At 40.1% G+C, this 27544-nt stretch overlaps 1 protein-coding gene across 1 annotated transcript; it reads right to left on the reverse strand.

The window, feature by feature from the left end:
- Positions 1-109: 109 nt before the first annotated feature.
- Positions 110-20329, reverse strand: LOC125381638. Its single transcript, XM_048398749.1, has 6 exons — positions 20012-20329; positions 5869-5956; positions 3314-3513; positions 2671-2756; positions 1837-2047; positions 110-385 (listed from the first exon to the last, which is right to left on the reverse strand). Exons 1-6 carry the CDS (start codon positions 20312-20314, stop codon positions 266-268), a joined length of 1008 nt encoding a protein of 335 aa, XP_048254706.1. The 5' UTR covers positions 20315-20329; the 3' UTR covers positions 110-265.
- Positions 20330-27544: the final 7215 nt, after the last annotated feature.

The raw sequence follows: 27544 nt of genomic DNA on the forward strand, positions 1-27544 counted from the left end.
TCTGGTTCTGAAGCTGTGTCTGAAAACATATCTAGCCTTCATGCAAAACCCCAGCCCTCAAAGAGAATATAAAATACGCCCCCCCACCCACCTCCCCAAATTACTCGTCTTTCATTTAGAAGTGTTCAGTTACAATGTGTATGTCTCAATTAGGATTTGTTCGAGAATTTAAGATAATCACAGTCGATGGCTCTCGTTCATGCAGAAATCGGCACATTGCGATCGCCACACGAGCAAGCCGCTGTCTTTGAGTAAAGGGTAAGGGTTAATTCACTGTTATGTCCATGGACGTAATGGAGAGGTTATCAGTGATTTGAAGGGTATCAGGCTGAATCCCGGGAAGTCTCTCGGGGAAGGCATCAAAGCTGAACCCATCTACGTCAAGCTGGAAAAGATGAGTGACTGTTGTCAGTAACATGTCATCTTCAACACAGGGGCCTGTGTCGAGTATGGACACACCCCAGTGTTAAGCAAACTGGTGTATTGCTTGGTGTGGCGTTGAGCAACACACGCTTACTGACATAGGTCCTGCTCCATCGGTTGCATCCACCAATCACACAAATTTCATTAACACAGTAAGCGTTTGTTGCCCAACTGTTAACTCAGAATCCAGTCTTACACCTAATATATACACCCCACTATCCCATCTTAAACCAAATCTGTGGCCCACTATCCCGTCTTACATCTACCCTGTACACCCCACCATCCCGTCTTACACCTACTCTGGACACCCCACTATCCCATATTACACCTACTCTGTACACCCCACTATCCCGTCTTACATCTACCCTGTACACCCCTCTATCCCGTCTTACACCTAATCTGTACACCCCGCTATCCCGTCTATCACCCAACATGTACACCCCACTATCCCGTCTTACACCCAATATGTACACCCCACTATCCCGTCTTACACCCAATATGTATACCCCACTATCCCGTCTTACACCCAACATATACACCCCACTATCCCGTCTTACACCCAATATGTACACCCCACTATCCCGTCTTACACCCAATATGTACACCCCACTATCCCGTCTTACACCCAACATATACACCCCACTATCCCGTCTTACACACAATATGTACACCCCACTATCCCGTCTCACACCCAATATGTATACCCCACTATCCCGTCTTACATCAACCCTGTACACCCCACTATCCCGTCTTACACCCAACAAGTACACCCCACTATCCCGTCTTACACCCAATATGTACACCCCACTATCCCGTCTTACACCCAACATATACACCCCACTATCCCGTCTTACACCCAATATGTACACCCCTCTATCCCGTCTTACACCCAATATGTATACCCCACTATCCCGTCTTACATCTACCCTGTACACCCCACTATCCCGTCTTACACCCAACATGTACACCCCACTATCCCGTCTTACACCCAATATGTACACCCCACTATCCCGTTTTACACCTAACATGTATACCCAACTCTCCCTTCTTTCGCCTACCCTGTATATCCCCCTATCAAACAGTTTAGTTGGGCAGTGGAATGTCAGTGATTCGATCCCTAAGCCGCGTCATGCTGAAAGACGTTTAAAGATGGGACGCCTTGTTACCCTGTCTGGCGCTCGGCATTCATGAGATAAAACAAGAACCGTCGCATAAGAGCCAATATAATTTGGTTTGGTTGGGCAGCCATATAGCATGGTATCGCAGTGGGCTTAGCAAAATAAAAGCGACATAAATTCGGACTAGTACAAGCAGCCACACATTCGTGCAGGCGTGTTGTTTTTTACGTGAAGAAATCTAACGCGACGTCAAACCCCGTTTCACCGCACCTTCACTATTCAATCTTACACTTACCATATATACTCCACTGTCCAGAGACATCACAACCTCAGACATTTGCCCCGCAATCAGATGCAGCCAAGGCACAGTAATCTGATCACCCCACTGGTCATTTATTTTGGCGTTGAAGACTGTTTGGTTGTGGTACCAAATGTCAATAAAACACAGGAATCGAAATTCTACCACCCACAAGACGTTTGCACCATTTCTCAAGACAATATTAGCTCTGAAACAAAAGTACATTGGACCAATAAGGGACAATGAAGATCACTCAATCAGTGATGTTGAATGATGTTGTTTTATCAATATCCAGCTGCATCGCGACCTGCAATAAGTCTTTAGCAACCAAATAGGTTGTTGTGAGCATGTGCAGCTATCCACGCTCTCGTGGTATGATACCACAAGGTTGTCTAGTTCGCACATAATAACCACTCGTTCGGTTCAGGGACTACACCATGCATGGAATATACTGGGTCCTTTTCGGCACCAGTACCACCATGGGTCAGTTGGTGATGTCGAATAGTTAACAAAATGGTTCCTGTGACTGTTGGATGTGTTCAAAGTACCCTTCAATCGACTGGAATAAACTCACATTCTTAATTGTCTTTCTGAAGGTCACTGGACAATTTTACAGATTAGAAAAATACTTTTTTCAGAATTTACTTTTTGCTGTCCGACCCAAGGTAGTGTTAGGTACGTCTCACAAAGTAGAATGCATGATTTGTCTCACTTAACTCGAGGTTCACATGACAAATCTGTCAGTTTACAAACTTCTATATATATTTATACATCACATCTTTTGTAACGTTTTCAACAATGCTCAAACAGACATAAATGCATGTACACTACCTGTCAGTTACAGTTGGTGTTAAAATGATCTGCAGCTTGAACTTGTCTGATGAACCGCAAGGGAAGACGCCTTTGAAGCCGCTCATCTAGAACATAGTCACAAATATACACAAACGGAAAGAAACAACATCTCTATTGACAGGTTGTACCTCACACGTCATCTCCGACTTACCGGGACCTGCCATCAGACTTTTCCACACACCAATGTGTCGACCTTGGATGTGTCCAATTCCAAGTTTCTCAAACGCGACTTTTCAAAAGTACATCTTCCAATAATCGTACTGGACATAGTCTTGGGAAATTAAATACTTGGAATTCAATTCACGTTCCCTGGTTTCTCTCAAAGTGGTAAAAAAAAGTTGGCCTTGACATAGCTAGGAGGATCTACCAGGAAATGGTAGTCTCCGCCCGCATGACATACGTTGCAACGGAGACAAGGGACACCTGCCCTTTAGGTTGTTAAAACAACAAACACGGGACAATTATGTTGTTTTAAAAGAGCATGTGCATGCATTTGCAATCAAAGGCAGTAGCTACAGAGATGCAATTGATATATTTAGAGAAGCAATATACATGTAGAAAACCAAGTTTCATATGTAAAAGTCACATTCTGACACTGACGAGTACTAGTACTCCAACATACCAGGGTGCGCCACCTGTTCTGTGCACATGCGCCTGTCACATTGCTCCACAGTCCAGTGGCCTGACACACACTAGTGAAGACGTCATTGCACTGTTTGAAGTTCCCTGTGCACGTGTATCTCGTCACAGCTCCCAGGTAATGTCCGTCATACTCTGCCCTGGCACCGGTTACTTTAGGGGGGTCTCCACAGCCTCGGAATTCTAGAAAAGTGAAATGTATCAAGGATTAGTAGTTGGTTTTGTGGACCTATCCCACCTTCCGCAGGTGCCCTATGAGTGAGTGAGTGAGTGAGTGAAAGAGTATGGTTTTACGCCGCTTTTAGCAATATTCCAGCAATATCACGGCGGGGGACACAGGAAATGGGCTTCACACATTGTACCCATGTCGGGAATCGAACCCGGGTCTTCGGCGTGACAAGCAAACGCTTTAACCACTAGGCTACCCGACCGCCCTGGTGCCCTATGAATAGTCATGGGCCTAGTGTTATGCTAATAGATATGCATGACGCCACAATGAGAACGGGGTTATTATGCATGAATGTTAAGAACGTGAAGAATGCGGCCTTTGTTATAATGTCTTAGCCGAGGAATTCTTTAGGAATACCATTGAAGCTATTTGGAATGTAGTCTGGGTAGAGTCCTGCAGATGTCAGAATGTCACCCTCTCGTAAAAGAATGAAAACGTCATCGGTCTCTTGATATAGCTACTCAATGAATAGGTAGAATGTCAACGAGACAAAGAGGAGAATGTACTCATTCACCATTGATCATCACAGCCAACTGCTAGGAAATATATATTTTGTTTTTGCTTACAAACGACCATTATTTTGAACCAACGGTCAGTCTACAGTCTATCAATGCTTCTTCACAGTGTTCGAACACACAGTTTGTCTTATTCTATTCAAAAAGAGCTGTCGTTTGTCGTACCTAAAATCGCACCGTACTTGACGTGAGGCAGTTTCTTAATGAGAAACCAACAATTAAAGGTATCAGGCTTACTCAGGGCGAATGGAAAATGAAGACATTTCATCCCTTCACAAATCAGGTCCATGAATGAATGAACAATGAATAAACGACATTGCCTGAATGATCTCAGTGAACAATTTAAATTTTATGATTAGTTTATGCTTATGAACAATGGACTGAAAGATGATGAAAAGAAGAAGAAAGTACTGGAGGTTTACTACGTTCATCAATGAAAAACTACATGTATAGCGTGAAGAGTTGTAGCAATGTTTACACGAATAAAATATTTTCATGCAATGATAGGAGAAATTGCTTGAACAGTTACGCGAAAGCAGAAGGAGCGGATAACGACACTATTAAAATATCACACCAATATGTTACATGACGATGGTGATGTCGATATAAGTGTATGTCATACATTGAAATATGCTTTGTTTTAAAGTTGAACAGTCATTAGCCATTATGTATGTATGCCACTACAAGGCCTATCCCCGTCCACCCAGTCATAACCGTGGACTGCCACTACAAGGCCTATCCCCGTCCACCCAGTCATAACCGTGGACTGCCACTACAAGGCCTATTCCCGTCCACCCAGTCATAACCGTGGTCTGTCACTACAAGGCCTATCCCCGTCCACCCAGTCATAAGGGTGGTCTGTCACTACAAGGCCTATCCCCGTCCACCCAGTCATAAGGGTGGTCTGCCACTACAAGGCCTATCCCCGTCCACCCAGTCATAAGGGTGGTCTGCCACTTCAAGGCCTATCCCCGTGCACCCAGTCATAAGGGTGGTCTGCCACTACAAGGCCTATTCCCCGTCCACCCAGTCATAAGGGTGGTCTGCCACTACAAGGCCTATCCCCGTCCACCCAGTCATAAGGGTGGTCTGCCACTACAAGGCCTATCCCCGTCCACCCAGTCATTAGGGTGGTCTGCCACTACAAGGCCTATTCCCCGTCCACCCAGTCTGCCTATAACGGTATATAAGCCTGGTTACTGTCATTCGTCAAAACCCATAGTGACAAGGTCACGCGTTGATCCTTGACGTATCATACAAACGGTTTATTCTCTCTGTTCTAGCCTATTCTTGGCATGGTAGTTCTAACAGACCAACTGTTTGGATGTGAATGCACAGTACATCTTTTCTTTTATACTCGTATCTTTGTTGGTTGGCATGCTGCACGTGTAGCAGCATTTCCACTGATCTGAATACTCCAGCATGTGCATTAAACAGTAAACTGTTCTGGTTGATTCTCAGCCATTTTGTAACACTATTTGGAGTTTGACCCATCGTGTCTAAATTTTAGTTTAGTTTGGTGACGTTTCCTTTGTTCGTTAGGTAAAAAGTTCATCAAAACTGTGTACATTTTATGTCCATCATCCACAATATCAGTAATTGAAAAGTACATTCCTCCAGCAGTTACTGAATGCGTCTCTGGAATAAACATTTGGTTTTATGTAACCTGCCCACATGCACCAGAAAAAGAAAGTCCCTTTTCCGGTTATCTAACTTGCATACATGTGGTAATTAGGGTATGATATAATGTTCAATAACTTTCATGGATAAGTGATAAAGTATTGCATTTATTACCTCGTGTAGACGTTGCGACGCCCAGGCGATTTGCTTCGCACCTTGATGTCGCCGGAAATGACGCCTCAGTACACCCACCAACGAGATACTAGAAAGATAAAACATATCCACAGCTATTTTAGGCTTCTGCTGAAGACATTCAGCTAAACTAAGTGAATAAAGGAGGCTATTTACGAGTTGACCATTAACATGGTCTCTTTTCAAAGATTAAAATATTTCAGTCCTGTCCCTGCTAAACGTGAGGAAAATAAGATCATAGACGTTTATCTACTCGTAGTGCATGGGACTGGTGATGACAGAGTAAGAATCCATGTCGGGGAGGGTCGAGGATTCTCTCCCACAGCACTCGGCCGTCGACCCACCACAGACCGCCGGCACTGAAAATCCATGACCGCCAATTTTCCAATATTTTGCTTATGAATATAAAGTCATGTAGTCTCACTGTGATTGGTGATGGAACACATATTTATTAAGGCATTAGGTTAGGTGCCATATATGTCAAAATGTGATGGAACCAACACAACAATAAATGCTTCTTTGCATGTGTATATTTCAAGGTCGATATTCAGGAGTTATCAGGGTTAAAAAACAAAGTTAACTGGAAGTTATAATACTAGATTTTTGTTAATTCAGATTGATAAGAATGGTGGGTAGATGTATCCCACAATATATGAGTAGGGGTTCATTTGAAATTACTAGGGTTTTACTAAGTTTATCTTTTCTTGTCACGGTGCTTAAGGCTAGTGTAACGCTTCACTCTCCGATGAGCCGAATCACAATTATCAAAAGTGTTTGGAGAGGGCGTAAAGTGGCAAAATAAATAAATAGACAGGCCGATTGCATTAAGGGGCACTGACATAGATAAACAACCTGATAGTTTAAGGGTTTATGAACACAAAGCAATAACAACCAAGCTGAATATTAAAGATTAAGTATTCAGCCATTAACTGTGGGACTCACACCCCTTGAGTTCTTCTAACAGGCTAATATACACAAGCTAGTAGCACTGATAGTACGTAGTCAGTTTAATTACTCAGGTTACTCTGGTCAACGACTCCGGTCTTTGAACGTACGTCGAAATGAATTTCGGGATTATATCCAAGAGTAATTGTAATATGAAGTTTATATACTAGAAGATCGATAAAGTGTTGCTATCGGTAGGCAATATACAGTTCATTTTTTATTGAGTTAGTTTATAATGACTTTAAACACGCCCATCTTCTATATCTGGCTACACTGAACGAGTTAATCACAGTATTTACCTGCCATATTATGTTGCCATTCTCAACAAGCAATATCTCCTGTTACCAAACATATTTCTAAATTTAGTTCGTAACTGCATATGTAATGTAAAATAACACTTTTATATCCCGGTTCGTATATTAACAACACTACTAACAACTTTGTAGGTTCCTTATATTGCAAGGTCTAGCTTGTACTTTTCTCTTTTATTTTGTTGTTTTTGTCCGTTCTGTAAGACAAGAAGTTTCCTCTTGTATCATGCGCAATACTTTTAAGCGCATGGGCAATTCTTTCCCTTGTTCTGCTGCATTGTTCTCAGTCCATTCTGATGATAGTTCCAAGCGCTTCAAAAGTTCCCCACCTCCTGTCCCTTGCGCAATCCTTATCTATTTACAGGCATGTTATTTTCATCTTGGAGTTGGCGAAAAACGTCTCATGGTACCTGTGTATGCTGATTTTTGTTCATTTATCTTCCCAGTTGATTGTGATCGCACGCACCATACAGAGCAAGCATAGACTGTCACCTTCTTTATGTTATTAAATAGTTGATGTATCAATGTCAGCAATATATGTACTGCATTAAAACTGCATAACTAACTGCTCTACTTTCCCGTAGCTCAGGACATATTCTAGTGTTGGTCCCATGGCTTGGGCACTTTTAAGCTAAATGTGTATGTAAGATATTATTGGCCTCCCTTCTTTTATATCGGCCTTAATATCCTTGAATCAAACTTTTGCAAAATGAAATTCAAATTTTGGTCAAAACCGCAAGGACAACTGTCATGTTCTTCACCTGTAGCTCAGGATGCATAACACACAGTGGGTCCCATTGCTTTGGCACATTTGAGCTCAAATGTGTATGTTTGTTTTCTGGCAGTGTGGGTTCGAATCCCGAACGGGACTCAACCAAAACAAGTAAGAGAATCTGTACTTTACGAAGAAAGTGTTATCCCAAATATAACATTTGTTACATTTGACCACTTTCTAAATGGTATTGTGTGTTCCTGACAAAATTAGTTCTAAAATGATGAGCAAAATGCACTGTACGATTCCGAAGTGTTCATGATAACTCAAAGGGACCACCCGACACCATCTGCAGCAAAGTGTGTAAAGGTTTACTGTCTTGGCCCAAAAAAGTTTCTCTTTGGTCTGTTCAAGATTTTCAGTAAAATGTTACCAAAATGTCAACAGATGAAAGTCTTGTCTTTATGAGCACTGTCTTATGAATCTCTATGTATTTGTCAGAGAGTGTTTGAAACAAGTTTTTGAAGATAAAAGGTCATACTGTCAAAGCGACCGACTCGGGACAACCATTGTCTGAATGAACATTTAATTCCAAAGGCTAATTACCTTTGCCATGGCATGTACAAGTCTTGAATCACTTGACGAACCATTATTTATGAGATGCTAATCCCAATTGTTATTCCCTGTTGTATTGTACATTGACTGTCTGCCATTCTGAACGAGCTGTGCAACTATGTCACTGATTAATAGAAAAGCAATACGGATATTTTTGGTCATAAAAGCAAAATTAGCGGACCAAGAGGTTCAAACTGAAGAGGTTTAATGTGTTATAGTATCAGTTTCCCGGATCAAAATTATCACAACAAGGACATGCAAACCATTAGTCGGAAAACACGTACGATTCGGAAAAAATCACCCATTGCATTAACAAAAGGGCCATGGAGCTGCACGTTCTGCACGTGCAGCAGCACTATGAAAGGTAATAAAGTGCAGGGTTTTTGATTGCCTGGCATCTGCGTCAATCGAGCAGGACAGTTCGAAAACATGCCAAGATTAACAGAAGTGCAAAGAAACAACGTCATAGGCCGCTTGCAGGCAGGACAATTCCGATCAGTTGTAGCAAAGGTTTTCAATGTAGCCCCTAACACTATCACAAGACTATGTGATCGGCCAAGGTCGGGACGACCAAGAGTAACCACCCCCGCCCAAGATCGCTACATCCGACTGCGCCACCTACGTGATAGGACAACCACAGCCACTTCAACCGCATGCCAAATACCCGGACTGCGCAGAATCCCCGACCAGACCGTACGAAACCAGTAGTATAGGTAATGATGGTTCTGGACCACTTCCACTGGAGCCAGATTTATATACCTATACCACCACTACAGAGGGAATTTTTTTATGTCAAAATGATGATGCGATTCAACGATCGTCATGATTCGTATTAAAAGAATCATCAATATTTATTAATAATGGATAAAATTTACAATAGTCCACGAGGATATTAGAAAGGTATAGGAGCAATACAAAAATTAGCCACCGTGGCTAAGGTATCTAAAGATATGGCCAAGGATTGGCTAAAGAAACAAGCGAAGTTTGATATTTTTACTAAGTTCTTCATTAATTTTACTAGGAGACCAGACTATATACTCTTTTTCGAGATTGGAAAGAAACAATTGATGACAGTATTTGATTGGTTTGACATTATTATAGACTTGTGTAAGCATTCGTTTAAATGTGATCCAACGATTGGAAACAATCTATTGTTAATCTCCAACCAGTTTGGTTTTGGCACGGAATAATTGACGCGCTTGTTGTCTCCCCTGTTCTATGAACTTCATTTTCTCATCTTCACTACTGATCTTATGAGAATTTGATCGAATCTCCTGCTTCATTGCGTTGTATTTGGTTAGTTCTGACAAAACTAAATGCAATATGATCCTCAATGCTGTTCAACTTTGCTTCGGCGAGTGTCCGAATATTATCATGTTTTAATGCTTTCTTTTGCAACTTACGAGAAATAAATTTTGTCGCTATTCCTGCCGGACGCTACTTCCATACCAAGTACGATAGGCGCGGCGATTATAGTTGATAATAAACCAACACCGGCTACACCAAGTCCCAAGCGCAGTGTCAACTCCTTCGAGAACATTCACGGCTCTGCGATACTTTTTGTACAATCCAAATCTAAACTCCCTCTCCTTCTCTATTTGATGTTTTATGTCGGTTATTTGATGTAATTTAAATCCATCAACAGTATCCATCTTTTCAGATGCATCATGGAGCACCGGATATAAACTCATAATGTATATTATTATATCATGTAATAGTGTTTAATTGATTTTGCTTAAATGTTTTGAGAGTATACATCAAACTTATTAAATGTATATTATGCGGTATACGTATCTTAGTAAGCGAAATGCTTCTACCTTTATTAACTTGGACCCCCTCAAGGGTTGCAATGGGTGATACTCCCACATAAATAATACTACGCTCGTGTTTCTTGAGCCATTTAATTGATAGACCTGGTAATATCTCAAAGGCATCTACCGATGCATCCCCAAACAAGACTTCAATAATAAGTGTAGAAGGATTAGGTATAGCACTCAAGTTCTGTTTTATATCATTGAATTCAGTAACCAAATTTAAACTAACATTTTTTACTGCCGGACGACTCAATAACATATGACCTTGGTTTTCTGATAGGATGGCGACTAACACACTTCTTCGTTTTCTGCGGATATACGCCCCGAGTACGATCCCACTATTCATTATCTTAGTTAATTGATGTCCCTAACCCATCATCACGTATGGTGGGGCAATGACGATATTCAGTAGCCATTCGATTTTTTCTTCGACCATAGTCCATTTATTATCATCGTTGCGAGTAAGATTGTATGAAGTGTTTTTATTAAGTCTACTAACTTCGACATCACTTAAATCTCCTAGATTACCTGTGAATACAACTTCTTTCTGCTTGTATACATTATCTTGTAAGTGTAAAGCGTATAACTAACCATCGGTCCTGGGTTTGCCGAATCCTTCTGTGTCCCCAAGATCGGAAAGCGCAATTGTATTACATTGTCTAAGGTTATTCGCTCCAGGGCCCGATGAATCAACCATTATTTATAATATGGAGCGTTACACTCAAGTATCCTATATGTACAGGTTGATGTTTTACATCTAATACAGAATTTTTGAGATCTGAAATAATGCCCGGCTTTAAATTTTTATATTGTAATGCTGAGAAAGATTCCGTTCTACCGCTATTATATTTTTCATCTTTGACTGGAATAGCTCTTGGCAGAGTTGAAGGACTTTCGAGTTGAATATTATCCATTTAACTGATCTGATCAATATGGATGCACAACTCTTTATAGGGAACTAAATCAGGTAATTTAACTCCATGCGATGTTGCGTTAGGTTGTCTTAATTCTTTTTGTCTAGGAAATCCAAGTGTATCTTCAAAGTACGGGACAAGAATTACACCCTTTTCTCCAGGGGTTAAAATCAGCATCCCATTAGACTCATTTTGTGAGACTAGCTCCCAAAGGCTTAAAAATTTCATCATTGAGTGAGCATATGCTGTAATACCCACCAGGTATAATGATGGTTTTGATTACTTTTTTGGTTTCAACTAGTAAAACCATATTATTTATTCTCGCAGCACTTTTATTGGTCCACCGCGGGTAATAGGTTACATCGCAGGCTAGAGCGACTTCAAGTTGTCCAGCCGAGTTATTGATAGTATGAAGCAGTTGAATAGACTGGCCATTTGTTATTCCCAGGAGTGTAACATACATATTAAATTTACGAAGATACTATATCATAACTTAAATATGAAATCAACTTACATTACGAATCAGTCGATTTTAGTAAGTGCCTCTGGTGCTAAGTTTTTCGTTCATTTCCCTGATATTTTTTTAAAATACAGGGTCACGGCAACTAGCGATAAAATGATGCATGATTGGTTCCACAATCCAACGCAATTTTGGCAGAACCAGTTAAACTTTGCCATATGTTTTGCCACAACAGGATGTGGTGTATCTCTTTATGCCCAAGGATTTGAACTAAATATGTCTGTTTTATCATTTCACGTGTACTATCAGATTAGACGTATACTTAAAGAAATTAGTGCCCCGTTACCACAGGATCGAGCATGGAATGCATCAAATAATCCGTACAATAGGTTCGCGTATGAATGTATTTGTCAGCAATTTAATATTTCTACGAGTGAGGATTGGCGTATTAAAGGACTTAACAATGGTCTAGGTGTTCCGTACAGTGGACAAAAACAATAAAGAAGAAAGTGATGATTTAGTTTAAAAAAAACCTCATCAATCATTCGATCCATTTACGTTGTTACAGAAAAACAACCTTTTTGTAAGAATGCATAATCTTGATCATGGCTGGGAACTTTCGTGTAACGATTGGAGAGGAGATCTTATGAGCTTTAAGAGTGGTTTAGCTTATATTGTTACAAAAAATTTGCAACTAAACGATACAGCAAACGCTTGGAATGAATTTCTTTATGATAAAACAGAAAATAATTTTACAAACCCAGGAGTTGTAAGAGTAAATGAATCAATAAGAACTTATGTATGGGTAATTCTTGGTGCACAATCGCAAACACGAACAGGAATAATTGGTTCTGGGACGGCGCTCGATGCGCAAAAACGGTTTGTCGCAAACGTAGAGGATGCTATTAATTCACCAGTTGACATTCCATCTTCTATAAAACGTTATCAAGATGTATTACAGTACGCTCAATCCAAAGTAGACTACGTTTAAGGGGCAGGACTATACATGTCTCCGAGTAATATGGAACTTAAGATCGGTCAAGTGATAGGCTATAATAATAAAATTGTTATTGCTACCGATCAACAAAAACCAGGTATAAATTCAGATATTAACACCGAATTAATAACGCAAACAAACACAGGCGAAACGGGAATAGCAAAACCACAGTCACCGAAACAGCCATCTACTGACGCACAATCACAAGTGCCACCACATATTGCCACTAAAAATCAACAACATATCAATGAAAAAACAGCACTTATAGTAGGTGGAGTCGTGGCTGGTTTACCCATAATTTGGATAAATAACCTTTAACGGATAAATACAACAGCCCACAAGTTTTGACTAAGCCAAGTGGTGGTCTTTGCTAATAAATTCAAGAGCCAGGAAACAATACTTCCTATTATACCGGGAAGTGCGAGCTTTCCCAGTGCTTCTCCTAATACTTTTAAATTCTTTTTTATCCACTCTTTTTTCACCACCCCTATCACTGGGCGGTGTGTCACCTCCTGTACCACCGCCACCGGTTAATGCGAGACTCAAAGTCGATATAAAAAATCCCAAGGCGGTTAAAATAATGGCAATGGTTATCCCCTGTTCTCTGAACAATGTTTTAATTTTATCTGCCGGTGTAGTATCTTCGTTGAGGACTTGATCGATAGTTTCTCGAATTCGGCTGATTTGTGAACGAAGTGTCTTTCTATTACTCGAAGCCGCTTCGAGGCGAACAGTGTTGATGCCGTGTTTACTGGCTATCATAGACAAGGCTGGGGGCTTACGGGAACGAACATTCATAAGATTAATATCCGGAGAGCCACGCAGTCGCAATATTCCTTTACTATCTATCGTAAACTTTGAATAATCACGACGAATAGGAGTTTCTTTAAGGAATCGTAATAATCATTAACGGTTGATTGCAAAAGTTCATCGTTAAGATTCATAAAGCTGGTTTCATCAGAACCCTCTTGTACTTGTATCAGTTAGGTTATCTAGATTAATATCATCCATTTTTATATTAAACATAAGGTTACATAATTTCAATATAAACAATGTCTTCGCAATATGGACGCAAGTTAAACCCACAACATAGACTTCGGGATCCATTAGGGGTCAAAGCAATTCGCCAGTCTGTAACTATAGCTAATAACCCGAGTACCATTGATCAGAATCAAACACTTCTGGTTCGCTTTCCAAATCTCGGAGCAACGTGGTCTACTACGTGGTTATTCTCTAATGAGAAAAGCTGAATTGATTGATTTACTCGGTTTGGAATACAACAAACCCCAGACTGTTAGAGAACTCAAAGCTCAAGCGAAAAAAAGTGGGCTGAGAGATTATTCTCGAATGAGGAAAGCTGAATTGATCGCTTTACTGAATGTTAATAAAAATCAACCAGATGATGTTGATAAAAATCAACCAGATGATAAAAATAATCAACCCGTTGAGTTAAGATTTGTACCCACAGACGGCGTTGGTAAATATCTAAGAGGTTGGAAGATGGATATTAATTCCAACATGGATGTTAATGATGTTAATCCCATCGTAACGAGCAAAATTAACGAGGAGTTAGATGATTTAAATAGTATAAAATACCAGCTAACGGTTAAAATGTCATTGAGTTAAAATGACGCTGAATATACCGGACCTTATTTCCGGAGCAATCAAGAAGTTATAACCGAATCTGATACTATAAGCACATCATAAGATGCATCAATTCAACGGATACAAGAAACTTTAGGACGTTGGACTAATAGAGTTTCGGGTTGGGGTGTGGATAAAATCGATAGTTTATATTTAGATTTAGCAAATTATATGCCTTTCAAAGGTGGATCTTATATAGATTTACCCCCGTATTATAAGAAGAAAAAAGCTATAGTTAATGTAAAAAGTAAAGGTGATGGCTGTTTAAGAATAACGATAAGATCTGCATTGTTCCCCACAGACAAACATCCAGATAGACCTTCGAGCTATCCCCAAAACGATGGACTCAACTTTGATGGTATAGACGAACCTACACCAATCTCAGAAATTGATAAGGTGGAATAGCAAAATAATTTAGCTATAAATGTTTTCGGACATTCTTCTAAAGGAATTGTTGTACACAGGATAAGCTCCGCCCCAGAACATATTCCCAGAATCAATTCATTTCTAATCGAAAAAGATGGTAAATATCATTATACATGGATAAAGAGTTTAAACAGGCTATTATACGATCAAACAAAACATGCGAGAAAGCAATATTTCTGCGAAAGATGCCTACATGGGTACAGCAGACAAGATCTATTAGAAGCGCATAAAGAAGACTGCAGAGGTGTTGGTGTTGGTGTTGATTGATATGCCTTAAGAGGGAAAAAATATATTAAAATTTGAACATTATTGTAATCAAATGCCAGTACAGTATATAAATTAAGCTGACCTCGAAGCACTTATCAAACTTATAAAAAATACCGAACACAATACTGAATGTAGTTTTTCTTACAAAACTCAAGAACATATTCCTTGTGGGTTAGGATATATAGTTGTAAGGTATGATGGGAAAAAACCCGCCCGTGATTTATAGAGGTCCCGTTGCAGCGGGAAAGTTCCTAGAATATCTACAAAACGAAGAGAGAATAATCAGGGAAAATTTATCGCGTAAGAAACCCATGTGGGATATTTGGAAAGCCTATGAGAAGTCAACGATTTGTCATGTTTGTAATATAAACCACTCAATGGGGATTCCGTAAGAGATCATTGTCACGTCACGGGTAATTATCGGGGAGCCACGCATAACGAGTGTAACTTGAAACTAAAAATGAATTCTCAATACATATCATTCTCGTCGACTAAAACTGTACACTATATGGACAAGGATGGGAAAGCTAGAACAAAACAAAGTAATGGACTTAGATTCATAGACTTTGTTCAGTTTCTGTTATCTTCCCTGGACAATTTAGCTAATGCGAACAATCCCGATGACTTTGCAATAACAAATCAATATACTGATCGCTTAACACGGCATTTGTTGCTGAGAAAAGGTGTATATCCTTACGAATATAGGGATAATTGGTCTAGATTCGACGAAACTAAATTACCACCCCTTGGATCATTATATAGTAACTTAACAGAATCTAAAATAAGCGATGCCGATTATAAACACGCTATGACGGTGTGGGATAAATAGGTTAAACTTGTAAGAATTTAGGCGATGGGACTATTCCAGTCCCGGACTATCGTGGGATGCATTGTTGAAGAAGACCGGTGTAGAACTAAAACTACTCACCGATTACGATATGCACTTGTTTGTTGAGAAAAGATTAAGAGGTGGTATTTCGATGACGGCGAAAATGTATTCCAAGGCTAATAATAAATATGTGGAAGGATATGATCCGAGTAAACCCGATACACACATATTATATCTCGACGCCAACAATTTGTACGGATGGGCTATGAGTCAACCTTTACCCACGGGTGGTTTTGAGTGGATCGATGTGAATGATATCGATGTGATATCAATCCCCACAGATTCCGATAAAGGGTACATACTAGAAGTTGGCTTGGAATATCCAACAGAGTTACACAAAGATCATAACAGTTATCCGCAGGCTCCTGAAAGATTAATGGTTAATAAAGATTGGATGTCGGAATATCAACACTCCTTGATGGGCAATACTAGGTTAGCTAACGTGGAAAAACTCGTACCAAATTTGATGGATAAGACAAAATATATAGTTCACTACAGAAATCTCCAGTAATATCTATCATTAGGCATGAAACTAAAGAAAATACAGAGAGTTGTTAAGTTCGATCAAAGCCCTTGGATGGAGCCCTACATAATGCTGAACACAGATTTAAGAAAGATGGCTACCAGCGATTTCTAAAAGAATCTATATAAGCTAATGAATAACTCAGTATTTGTAAAAACTATGGAGAATCTAAGGAAGCGTGTTGATGTTAAGTTAGTCTGATCTAATGAGGAAAAAAGACTCAGGAAACTTATAGCCAGTCCGGCTTTTAACAGAAGCAAGATATTTGATAACGACTTAGCCGCACTACATATGCAGAAAAGTAATATAAAATTCAACAGACCGGTGTACGTTGGTATGAGTATTCTTGACTTGTCAAAACACTTAATGTATGACTTTTATTACAACAAACTTAAGAAGCAGTACGGTGATAGGTGTGAGGTGTTACATACCGACACAGATTCTTTGGTGATGGAAATACAAACCGAGGATGTGTATAAAGATATGGCAGAAAAAAATAGATATATAGTACACGAGCGATTACCCAAAAGATAATCCACTGCACAGCGTAGTAAATAAAAAGGTGTTAGGTAAGATGAAGGATGAATGTGCTGGGACCCCCATAGCGGAGTATGTCGGATTAAAACTTAAGATGTATTCTATAAAGAAGTCTGATAATGGAGAGATAAGAAAAGCTAAAGGTGTTAAGAAGTATGTGGTAAAAAAGCATATCAAACACGAACAGTATAAAGAAGCATTATTCAACGGTAGAACATTCAAACACGAGATGAACTCTTTAAGAAGTGTCAATCATAGGATATATGGATTAAGAACGAACAAGATATCATTATCCCCATTAGATACAAAGAGATGGATTGATAATGATGGTGTAACTACCTATGCTTATGGTTATGGTGGTAATACTGTATCGTTGGGAACTATGAGCAACTCTTCTTGTACAAATGCCCTGCCCGGCCCATCTTTAAGATAATAAAGAATAGGCTCTCCTTCTTTCATAACCAATCGACTAATGTTATGTATCTTTAGGGACCAAATCGGATCGGTTGCGGATGATGTTGGCCTCCTTCGAGTTCACCGGGCTGGTATAAATATCTTACGCTTACTCTATCCGGAAGTTTTTGTTCTTTTCCTCTCCGCGGTGCTGAAGATTCGGAAGTCACAGATTTCATTTTAATCGCATCGGATGGTTTCTTCCCGATTAATCTCGTTACTTCATTATTCAGCGCTGACACAACAGCTGCTAATCGTGTCACCCATTCGGTTGATCTCAATCGTTCCGATTTCATTTCAATCCCATACATGTACTGATATCCAAACAAACGTTCCGCTAATGTCCGGTTAAATCTTTCGACAATAGCTTGACTACGGTGGGCCTCTTTTTCACCACGCCTGATATGGACATCGTGCTTTGTTAACAGTTTAGTTACTGATCCCATAAACTCGCGACAAGGATCTACTTGAAATAACTTGGACCATTTTAGTGGTCCGCGTTTATATATGCGACTCAGTGCATTAGCTACTTCTGTTGAATCTTTTGAGGTTAATGGCTCAGCCTCCTCGTAGCGACTAGCCACATCCACTACGGTTAAAGCGTATTTATACGTTTTGCGTCTTACCTTATCATGGGGAAGAAACAAGAGGTCAGTTTGATGAACTTCATTCGTTGTAAAAATATCAAACTTCTTCCTCGGTCTATAACGCGGTGTTGGTAAGTATTGCCACATCGCTTGTTTCTTTAGCCAATCCTTGGCCACATCTTTAGATACCTTAGCCGCAGTGGCTAATTTTTGTATTGCACCTATACCTTTCCAATATCCTCGTGGGCTATAGTAAATTTTATCCATTATTAATTAATATTGATGTTTCTTTTAAAACGAATCATGACGATCATTGAATCGCATCATCATTTTTGCATAAAATATTCCCTCTGTAGTAGCAGTGTAGGTATATAAATCTGGCTCCAGTGGAAGTGGTCCAGAACCATCATTACCTATGCTACTAAACAGTTTAAGAGCAGCAGGTATACGAGCAAGACGCCCTGTTCTACGCGTCATATTGAGTCGACAACATCGTCAAACAACGACTGCATTGGTGTCGTCAACACAGGGTATGGCCTCAACTGCGATGGCGAAATGTCTGGTTCAGCGACGAATCAAGATTTCTCCTCCGTCGAGGGGATGGAAGAGCACGGGTCTACAGACGTCGGGGAGAATGTTACGCCGGAATTTGCGTACGGGAAGTGGACAGGTTTGGTGGGGGTAGCGTTATGGTGTGGGCGGCTATCTCTCATCATGACAGGACAGGTTTGGTTCATATCCAGGGCAATCTTACACCTCAACGATACATCAATGAAATTTTCCTACCACACGTCCTCCCAATTGAAGCCAACGGCAACGGTGTATTCCAGCAGGACAATGTTCGACCGCATACAACACATATCACAAGAGCCTTTCTACACAACAACAACGTTGATGTTCTCCCCTAGCCCTCCAGATCCCCGGATTTGAACCCGATAGAGCACCTATGGAATTAATTGGATAGACGGCAACGCCGACGTCATTCACAACCCCAGACGCTGCAGCAGTTGGCTTTTGCGTTGCAGGCCGAGTAGGCTACCATTCCTCAAGATGTGAATCGCATACTCGTCTCTTCCATGGGCAGGAGATGTCAGGCCGCTATCGATTCCATACGCGTTATTGATGGTAGCTGACTATCACCTTTGACTTTTCCTATGTACCGATAACTGAGATGACTACAATCACCAAGTGTTCTCTCCACAACATTTTGGTACAATACCTTGTCTGGTTCCTCGTATAAATGTATTTTCCTACCTCACACAGATCTTGCTTCGCTTTTCTTTTTTTTTGAAGAGAATATCTATATCTAAGTAAACTTGTGTGTACCGCAAGCTATCAACTCTATGTTGTCACTTCCTACCAAGCACCGTAAGCCGACCCCTTGCATATAGGAATATGCAAATAATCATCAGCAAAGAAAATCCAAAACACGTACGATTCTTGCTCATGGATCAAGTAACAACATTCAATGCCTTCGTAGTGAGTTGGGTGTAACTCTTTGTTAGTAATTCATAAACACATGTTTATTATGTTTTGTTTGTTTGTCTGTCTGTTGTTTAACGCCGAACTCAGCAATATTCCAGCTATATGGCTGCGGTCTGTTAATAATCGAGTCTGGACGAGACAACCAAGTGATTGACATCATGAGCATCAATCCAATCAATTGGGATACGATGACATGCATCAACCAAGTCAGCGAGACTGACCTCCCGATCCCGTTAGTCGCCTCTTACGACAAGCACAGTCGCAATTTACGGAAAGCATGGGTTGCTGAAGACCCCGGATCTTCACGGGCTTGTTTATGATGTATTCGGATTCGCACAATGAACTTTGGTTGAGCTTTCATTTGGTTAAGGAAAGGTTTTGTCGTTTAACTTTCCACCCGCATGATTATTAACTGATGGACTCTCAGCGATAATGCCTGGTTAGTTAATCAAATTGGAAGAAATAATACAAAACTGTAGAATGTTGGATTGACAAAAACACAACAAAGCCAAATGTTTCTGTACGAGACACTGTATAAGCACTTACCTTGGGCCAGCCTTCGATGTTGCTGAAGACAAACCCTTGTCGATGCACAACATCCACGCGGTCACTGCTGTTACTGTTGAGGAAACAGGTGCGTGACTCAAGTTCATAACTGAAGGACAGACAGGCGGAGGACATCAGACATTCTGCTGCACAGGAGTAGAGAGCATCAGTTGCAACTTTCCTGAACACCTGGTGTTCTATGTACCTGTTATACTGTATTGCAGAATATTCATCGAAGCAATTGTCACAATGCACCAAACTTCCCGATAATAAGAAAAATACTTCAACACTTAAAAGGCCCATTTCAATCAAGCAGTTTAGCCGACCTCTTCAAAGAAGCCTGTTGGTTTTACCTTCAAGCATAGACTGTTGCTGAAACCAAAGACCTTTATTTAAAGACATTTGTAAAAAAAGACAATGGAAGGAACTATTGATTTGGTGTCAAATGTGATTCCACCATCGGAAACTCGTTCATTCTCAAATGTATAATTCATGACCTTATCATTGATCAGAAGTTTACATAAAGAAGGGATAATATAACACAAGACCATGGTTTAATGAAGAATTGAAACGTTGGTAGTCTCATATTCGGCCTTTGGGTCCCTTGTGGCTAATTTACCCTGCAAAAATAGAAATCCATAATTGATGGTAGACGTATATGTTATATATCATATACATAAAAAACAAATGGTAATCGATTGTTCATAATTGGCACACGGCATCGTCATTGACCCAGGTTTCATATAGCACACATGGAACAGTAGAGTTTCAAGATGAAGGTCATCTGTTCTCAATATATTGTATGTGATATGTTTGTTTAATTTCATCTATTAGATATTTTCATTGTATTTTTATGCATATTTGCAGAGTTCAGAATCATTGTGCATTGCACAGAAAATAAAGTCAGCTGTCAACTCACACCCCAGTAGCCTGTTCTGTGTCTGCTGCCGTTACCTTCCTGCCCTTACTACACATCTACCATTAAACTCTTGGCCTTGAATGCTGTAACCCTGATCAAACAAGTTTTCAGCAAGAGTACCCACGATGCTCTTTGAAATCTTCATAGAAAGAGCATGCTGAATTGTACCTTAAACTTGTGAAAATAATTTTTTTTTAACTAAGTGGTTGCGCAACACTGTTCCCTTCTTATAGTGAAATGTGAACACCAAAGGCTGGAGTTGCTGGAATGTTGCTTCGCCGTAATGAGGAAAGTTGAAGTCATCCTTTTTGTCACACAATCTTGTGGATAGTTTTATGTCACTCTTATTTTGGAATCTTTACGCATAGATCTAAACATGAAACAGATGAGGCTATTTGACCATTATTGATATCAGATCATATGCAACAGATCGACCAGAACGTGAGCACAGTTGGTGCCCATGGGGATGCCTACTTTTCGTATAATTTCTGACCCCCATGGGGGTAATGGGAACAGTGGAGAGACAAACACTTCAGCAGACTGATCCACAATCTGCTGTACATTACAAAATCTGGAAAAAGAAGTGCAAATATTTGAATGATTTTATTCAACAATTAATACATTACAAATAAATTGCATATAATACTGAAACTCAAATGTACCACTTATGCACAATAATTAACTGAAAGTTTGATAAGTGAAATGTGCCTACTTTTGCATTTTGATTATCATCTTCATGACTAGTACTGTGTTTTACTGACTCAATTCTTTGTTTTGCCTTGGCGATTGAAAAAAGATGAATGAAAACAGGTGGTTTAATGACACATACCGATACCTTCTGGTACATGCTGGTCAAACGAGATCACATTATACATATAATGTGATGCACATCATGAACAAGAACCAAGATACTGAAAACTGGTGAAATAAAAAGATGTTTCTGTCTCACATTTGACCAATTATTAGGTATTTCCGGACTTAAGTCAGTCATGAAGCAGTCGACTGGATAAGATTGCCTTGCAACTAAGGGGAATACAACAGTACGCTTCTGCATAAAAACAAAAGAAAACAAACAAGACCAGAATAAATCCATTAATTTCAATGTCTGCATAAAAAACAATTGTCAATAGTTGATGGGTTTGTCTGCACAATATATCTTGATCACCCAAGAATGCATTCAGGTGAGGTCATATGATGTTTAGGTGGTGAAATGGGGTTTAATGTTGTGTCCCAGAGTAATGCACTTATATAGCGACATGGTGCATGCCCGTGTGTGTGTGGCTGCTTGTTCTATTCCAGACTTATGCCGATTTATAGTGCTAGCCCACTGAGAAACCATGCCGCAGTTTAACATGAATACCCCACTCAGACACAGTATACTGACTCTGAGTCGACCAGTCCTTGTTTTAGCCCCTTAATGCTGAGCGCCAGGCAGGGTAAAAACAAGTAAAGTCTTTTAACATCTTTTGGTTTGATGCGTCCAAGGATTGAAGCACAAACCTTCCACTCTCTAGGCAGACCCTCTTCCCAATGAATATGGAGGTGGTCTGCCACAAAATAAACATATATCCCCTCTACACTATCAGCCCATTATATTTGCAGGAATGGAGAAAGATCGTGTATACATACCCATGAAGTATTGACAATGCCAACCCACTATCAGGCTGTGAAATCTTCAAAATATCCAGGTTAGACTCTCGAAGGTCCCAGATTAGAAGTTCATTTGTCCCAACCTACTCCCCTTGAATCTACACGGATGTAAATGACTTGTCATCTCAAGACTAAATTGACTTGTCATCTCAAGACTAACATGACTTATCTCAAAACTAACATGACTTGTCTCAAAACTAACAAGGCTAACTATGACTTATTATCTCAAAGCTATACTGGACTCAAAGTCAACATGGCCAAATACAGGCCACAACCTACACAACACAAGTCATGAATTCGAGAATCTTGTTTAACATTGCATGACAGTACAAGAAAGCACAAAGCATAACAAGGTACCAAACTGAATGCCTATATGTGTCTGTATCCCAAATGAACACACAGTGATTTGATTTGAAAACATCAACAAGTATATCATGTATATATTTTCAGAAAACTCTGTACCATGACACATGATCTGTTCCCAGAGGTAATAATATAACTATGTCTGTAAACATACATGAACAATGCATACAGAATATGCTGCAGTTTTCAATAATTGTGAAACAGTTCAGTTGTGACAAGAAACTTCAACAGCTAGGGTGAGTTGAATTTAATGTTGCTTTGCACTGTATTTCATTTATATCACAGAGTGTCAGTTTAACGCCACACTCAGCAGTATTCAAGCAACATATACTATAGTGGCCTGCAAATAATCAAGTCTGGACCAGACAATCCAATGATCGATACATGCCATCGGGTTATGAGGACACAGACTATCATCGGAGTCTGACCATCCGATCCATTTGGTCGCCTCTTGTGACGAGTTTAGGTTGTTTGGTACCAATTCTTACCCAGAATCCCCAGTGTATCAGATAAGTGTCAGAAATAAGCCCAGGAGAAAAGGATCATAATCTGTGTTATTCTTGGATTCGAACAAATGACTAGCCGATCATGCTGATACTTTATTGTCTTGACATTACGCAAAACTGCTTCTTTTTTCATAATTATCATGTCTAGACTCAATTATTTACAGACCGCCGTCATATAGCTGGAATACTGCCAAGCGCGGCGTTAAACAACAAACAAACAAACATAATTATCATTTAGACTTCATAAACAACACAACTCTGAATGTAGATCTAATATGTGAACATCCTTGAGCAAAATTTGGACAATTCACCACGTAATTTGATTCAAAGACTTAGTGCTATTTTTGGAAGAACTTCATCCAAACTGGACACATTTATAAATTGTCATACTTTTGTTGGCTATGTTTGTTTTCATATTGTGTGGCTCTCCATGTATTTCTGCCGACTGTTCTGGGACAAAGTTACAAAAGTACATAAACACATTACAAGGGGTGGCTGAAATGTTCTGAGCCTAACTACAAAATATGTATAGTGCATCCTTAACAGTTTGCATGTATTAAGTAAACTAATTTCCATGCTTACAGGCTGAATTGGAACCAAATACACAACCAGGCAGCATATTTCTGCAGGCATCAAAGTGACCAAGTATTCTCTCTTGATGAAAATGGACAATATGGATACCATCCTGTCATGAAGTTTCTCCAACTTAAAGGGCTAACAGCCATCCATGCGGACGTGGTGTCAACTTTAGGGGATGATACTCCTTCCTTTGCCACTGTTAATGGGTGGGCAGAGGAGTTCAAGAAGGGAAGAGAGAGCCTCGAACATAATCCAAGATCAGGAAGATCTTAAACCGTCACTACAGAGGAAAATGTTGCTAAAATACATGACATGATCATGGGCAATAACAGCTCACAACATGTCACACAGCCGATACATCGCCAAAGGAAGGAGGCAAAATCTTTTCCGTCAGCTGGCATGGCGATGGCTTTGGTTTTTAGGGATTACAATGGAATCGTACTGTTAAACGATCTCCCAAAATGTCTGACAACTAATAATAATAAGTGCATTTATAATGCGCCACATTCCATTCACCAAGTGGATGCTCATAGCGCTACACTATTATTACCCCGATCAATGCCTGTGAGGTGATAGAAGGTTAACAGCCACATTACCATCTCATCCTACTGGGTACCCATTCACTGCTGGGTGAACAGAGGCACATTTCGAACAAAGTCACTTGCCTATGGAGACACCACATGTGGTACATGAGCTTCAGTGTGGGGCAGGACCGAAGCCCTAGAAACTCTCAGGAGTCAAGCTGCTTAACTAATGGCTAATATTATGCTAAGGCAACTGCATGAAAATATGAAGGTTTTATGTTGTGGAAAACTTGATAAACAATTGTTCAACCAGGACAAAGGACCAGTGCACATTTCTGTTGTTGCCATGCAACGACTGTGGCTTTGAGTTAACTGAATATCCTCGGTCTTCACCAGATTCACCATCAGATTTCCACCTCTTCCCAAACATGAAGAAAGATCAGTCTGGCAAGCATTATACAAATGGTGTCATTTCTGCAGTAAAAGACTTTTTACACCACCAGGAGGAAGCCTTCTATACCAGTGGGATCGAGGCACTCCACCATCATTGGCAGAAGTGTGCTGACCTCCATCAACACTGTCAATCCTAGTTAGGTTCAGAACTTTTCAACCACCCATCTTACTATGACAGACTCCCAGGTTTCATCAATGTTGGTATATATGTGTCTACAATTCGGGACAAACACTTTATATAATACACTCATAGAGAGACACCAGTACATTCTAGAAAACCATGAAGGAGACTATCAGGGTTTGCCTATTACTCAAAACTGAAGCTAGAAGGATTTGGAGCAGAGGCTCAAGTTGAAATGTGAAACTTGAAATGTGAAACATGACATGTGAATAATGAAATGGGAAGCAAAAATGTGAAAGCTGTAGAAACCAGAAGTAGACAGATGATTTCTTATGATTAAAGATCTGCATCACAATATTACAACACACCATGTGAAGGCTGTATAACTGTATAACCATAGGAAATAGATATGTATCAGTATCTTCTGAGCAATGTTTAATCTGAGGTATGTTACAATAGCATTGCAGTCGGTGGAGGAACTCTCCCCTTATGAATATGAAAAAGTCTACACTATCAGAATATACATATGATATCGTAACAAAGCAATCATAGTTGTATTTGAAGAATGTCATCCATAAATCTCCAGTACTGGAAGAGTAAGAAACTGTTCATTGTTTATATGTGCAACATTCTTTTCATCTCCTACCAAAAGTATGGGTGTTACAAGTGCCATTCTTTTCATCTCCCACTAAAAATACATTTTTCAGAAATTAATAACAGGGAGACTTGTTATCCACCGTTATCAAACAAGAAACTTTGGATGAAAAAATATGCAGCTCACTTAAAGTGAGGTACACAGTAACATCTATCCTTACAAAAATATCTTGTCAGTATTTAAACCATTTCAACATCCGTCAGTCAGTGATTGGTTGCCATGGTGACCTAGAGTATTTCATTTCAACCATTATTGACATTCAAGCCCCCATTATGCAGAGCACTCCCTCAATATGCACAACTGACAACACAAGCTACACATTTGGAAATGCTAGTTAAGTGAGATTCTCCATCAGGTTCGTAACATGAGAGTGAGTTCCCATTTTGGGAAAAGTTTTACCAGTAAATACAGCATCAGTGAAAAGCAGCACAACTGTAGCAAGTGTATAAAATAATGGGTACAGGGCCATGGGAGTTACAAGCATCCAAGACCTATTGTGAGTCTATTTTGAAACAGCTACTGTGAATCTATGTTACAATCCCCCCAGTGACATCATGCCATTGTTGTGTCGGGGGTTTCCTTCTTTGAGCATGTACTTGGGACTCAATCCGCGACATTGAATATACAGTCTTACTTTCCCAGGAAGTCCTGCTTTCAGGTTTTTCTTCTCAGTGAGTAAGTGAGTGAGTTGGGTTTAACGCTGCTTTTAACATTATTCCAGTTATATCACAGCGTGTCAGCTTAATGTGGGAGGAAAGCCTGAAGTGATGCAGGTCTCTCGGACATTTACCACTTCAGTGAAACCCACGAGCACGGGTATGGTGCTGACAAACCTAGAAACATAATCTAAGCAAACTGGGATTTGAACCCACAATTATAGGTTTCTGGCGTGCCCAAGGGATGCAACTCTGCACGGCGAATCGCGGCGCTTTAGATGACTGGGCCACCCGTGCCCCCTTTTCTTCTCATGACGCCCAAGACCCAGATTTGATTCCCCACATGGGTACAATTTGTGAAATCCATTTCTGGTGTCCCCCGCCATGATATTGCTGGAATATTGCTAAAAGTGGCATAAACCAGACTCACTCACTCCCACATAAAAACAAAAACATTCTGCTGTTGTGAACAACCCTTCAGCACAGACGTTACAATATCAACTTGTCAACACACATATGATTCACTTACAAACAGCAAGAGTCACTTGAGCAAATGTGGAAATCCTATTTCCAACTGACTACTTGAAATACTACATATCAGCTCTGACTATCATAAAAGTTTTAAAAGACCTGCACTTGGTACAGAATCTAACCCCATACTGTCTAAGAGCATGAAAAATTACAAGGTACATCTATATACACAGCAGGATGTCATGCAGCAATCTTAGTGATATCTTAAACTGCATGTGAGTGAGTGAGTTGGGTTTAATGCCGCTTTTAACATCATTCCAGTTATATCACAGCGTGTCAGCTTAATGTGGGAGGAAAGCCCAAAGTGATGCAGGTCTCGGACATATACCACTTCGGTGAAACCCACGAGCATGGGTATGGTGCTGACAAACCTAGAAACATAATTGGGGCGAACTGGTATTTGAACCTACAATCATAGGTTTCTGGCGTGCCCAAGGGACACAACTCTGCACAGCGAATCGGGGCGCCTTAAACAATCCATGCCCCCTAAAACTGCATGTGAAAGTACTGACATACCCCATGGATAATCACAGAAAGTATGGGAAAATGAAGTAATCTGTTACCACTGCCTTAGCC

Source organism: Haliotis rufescens, unplaced genomic scaffold, assembly GCF_023055435.1.
Source record: "Haliotis rufescens isolate VD_foot unplaced genomic scaffold, xgHalRufe1.0.p SCAF_19, whole genome shotgun sequence".
Classification (NCBI taxonomy): Eukaryota; Metazoa; Mollusca; class Gastropoda; order Lepetellida; family Haliotidae; genus Haliotis; species Haliotis rufescens.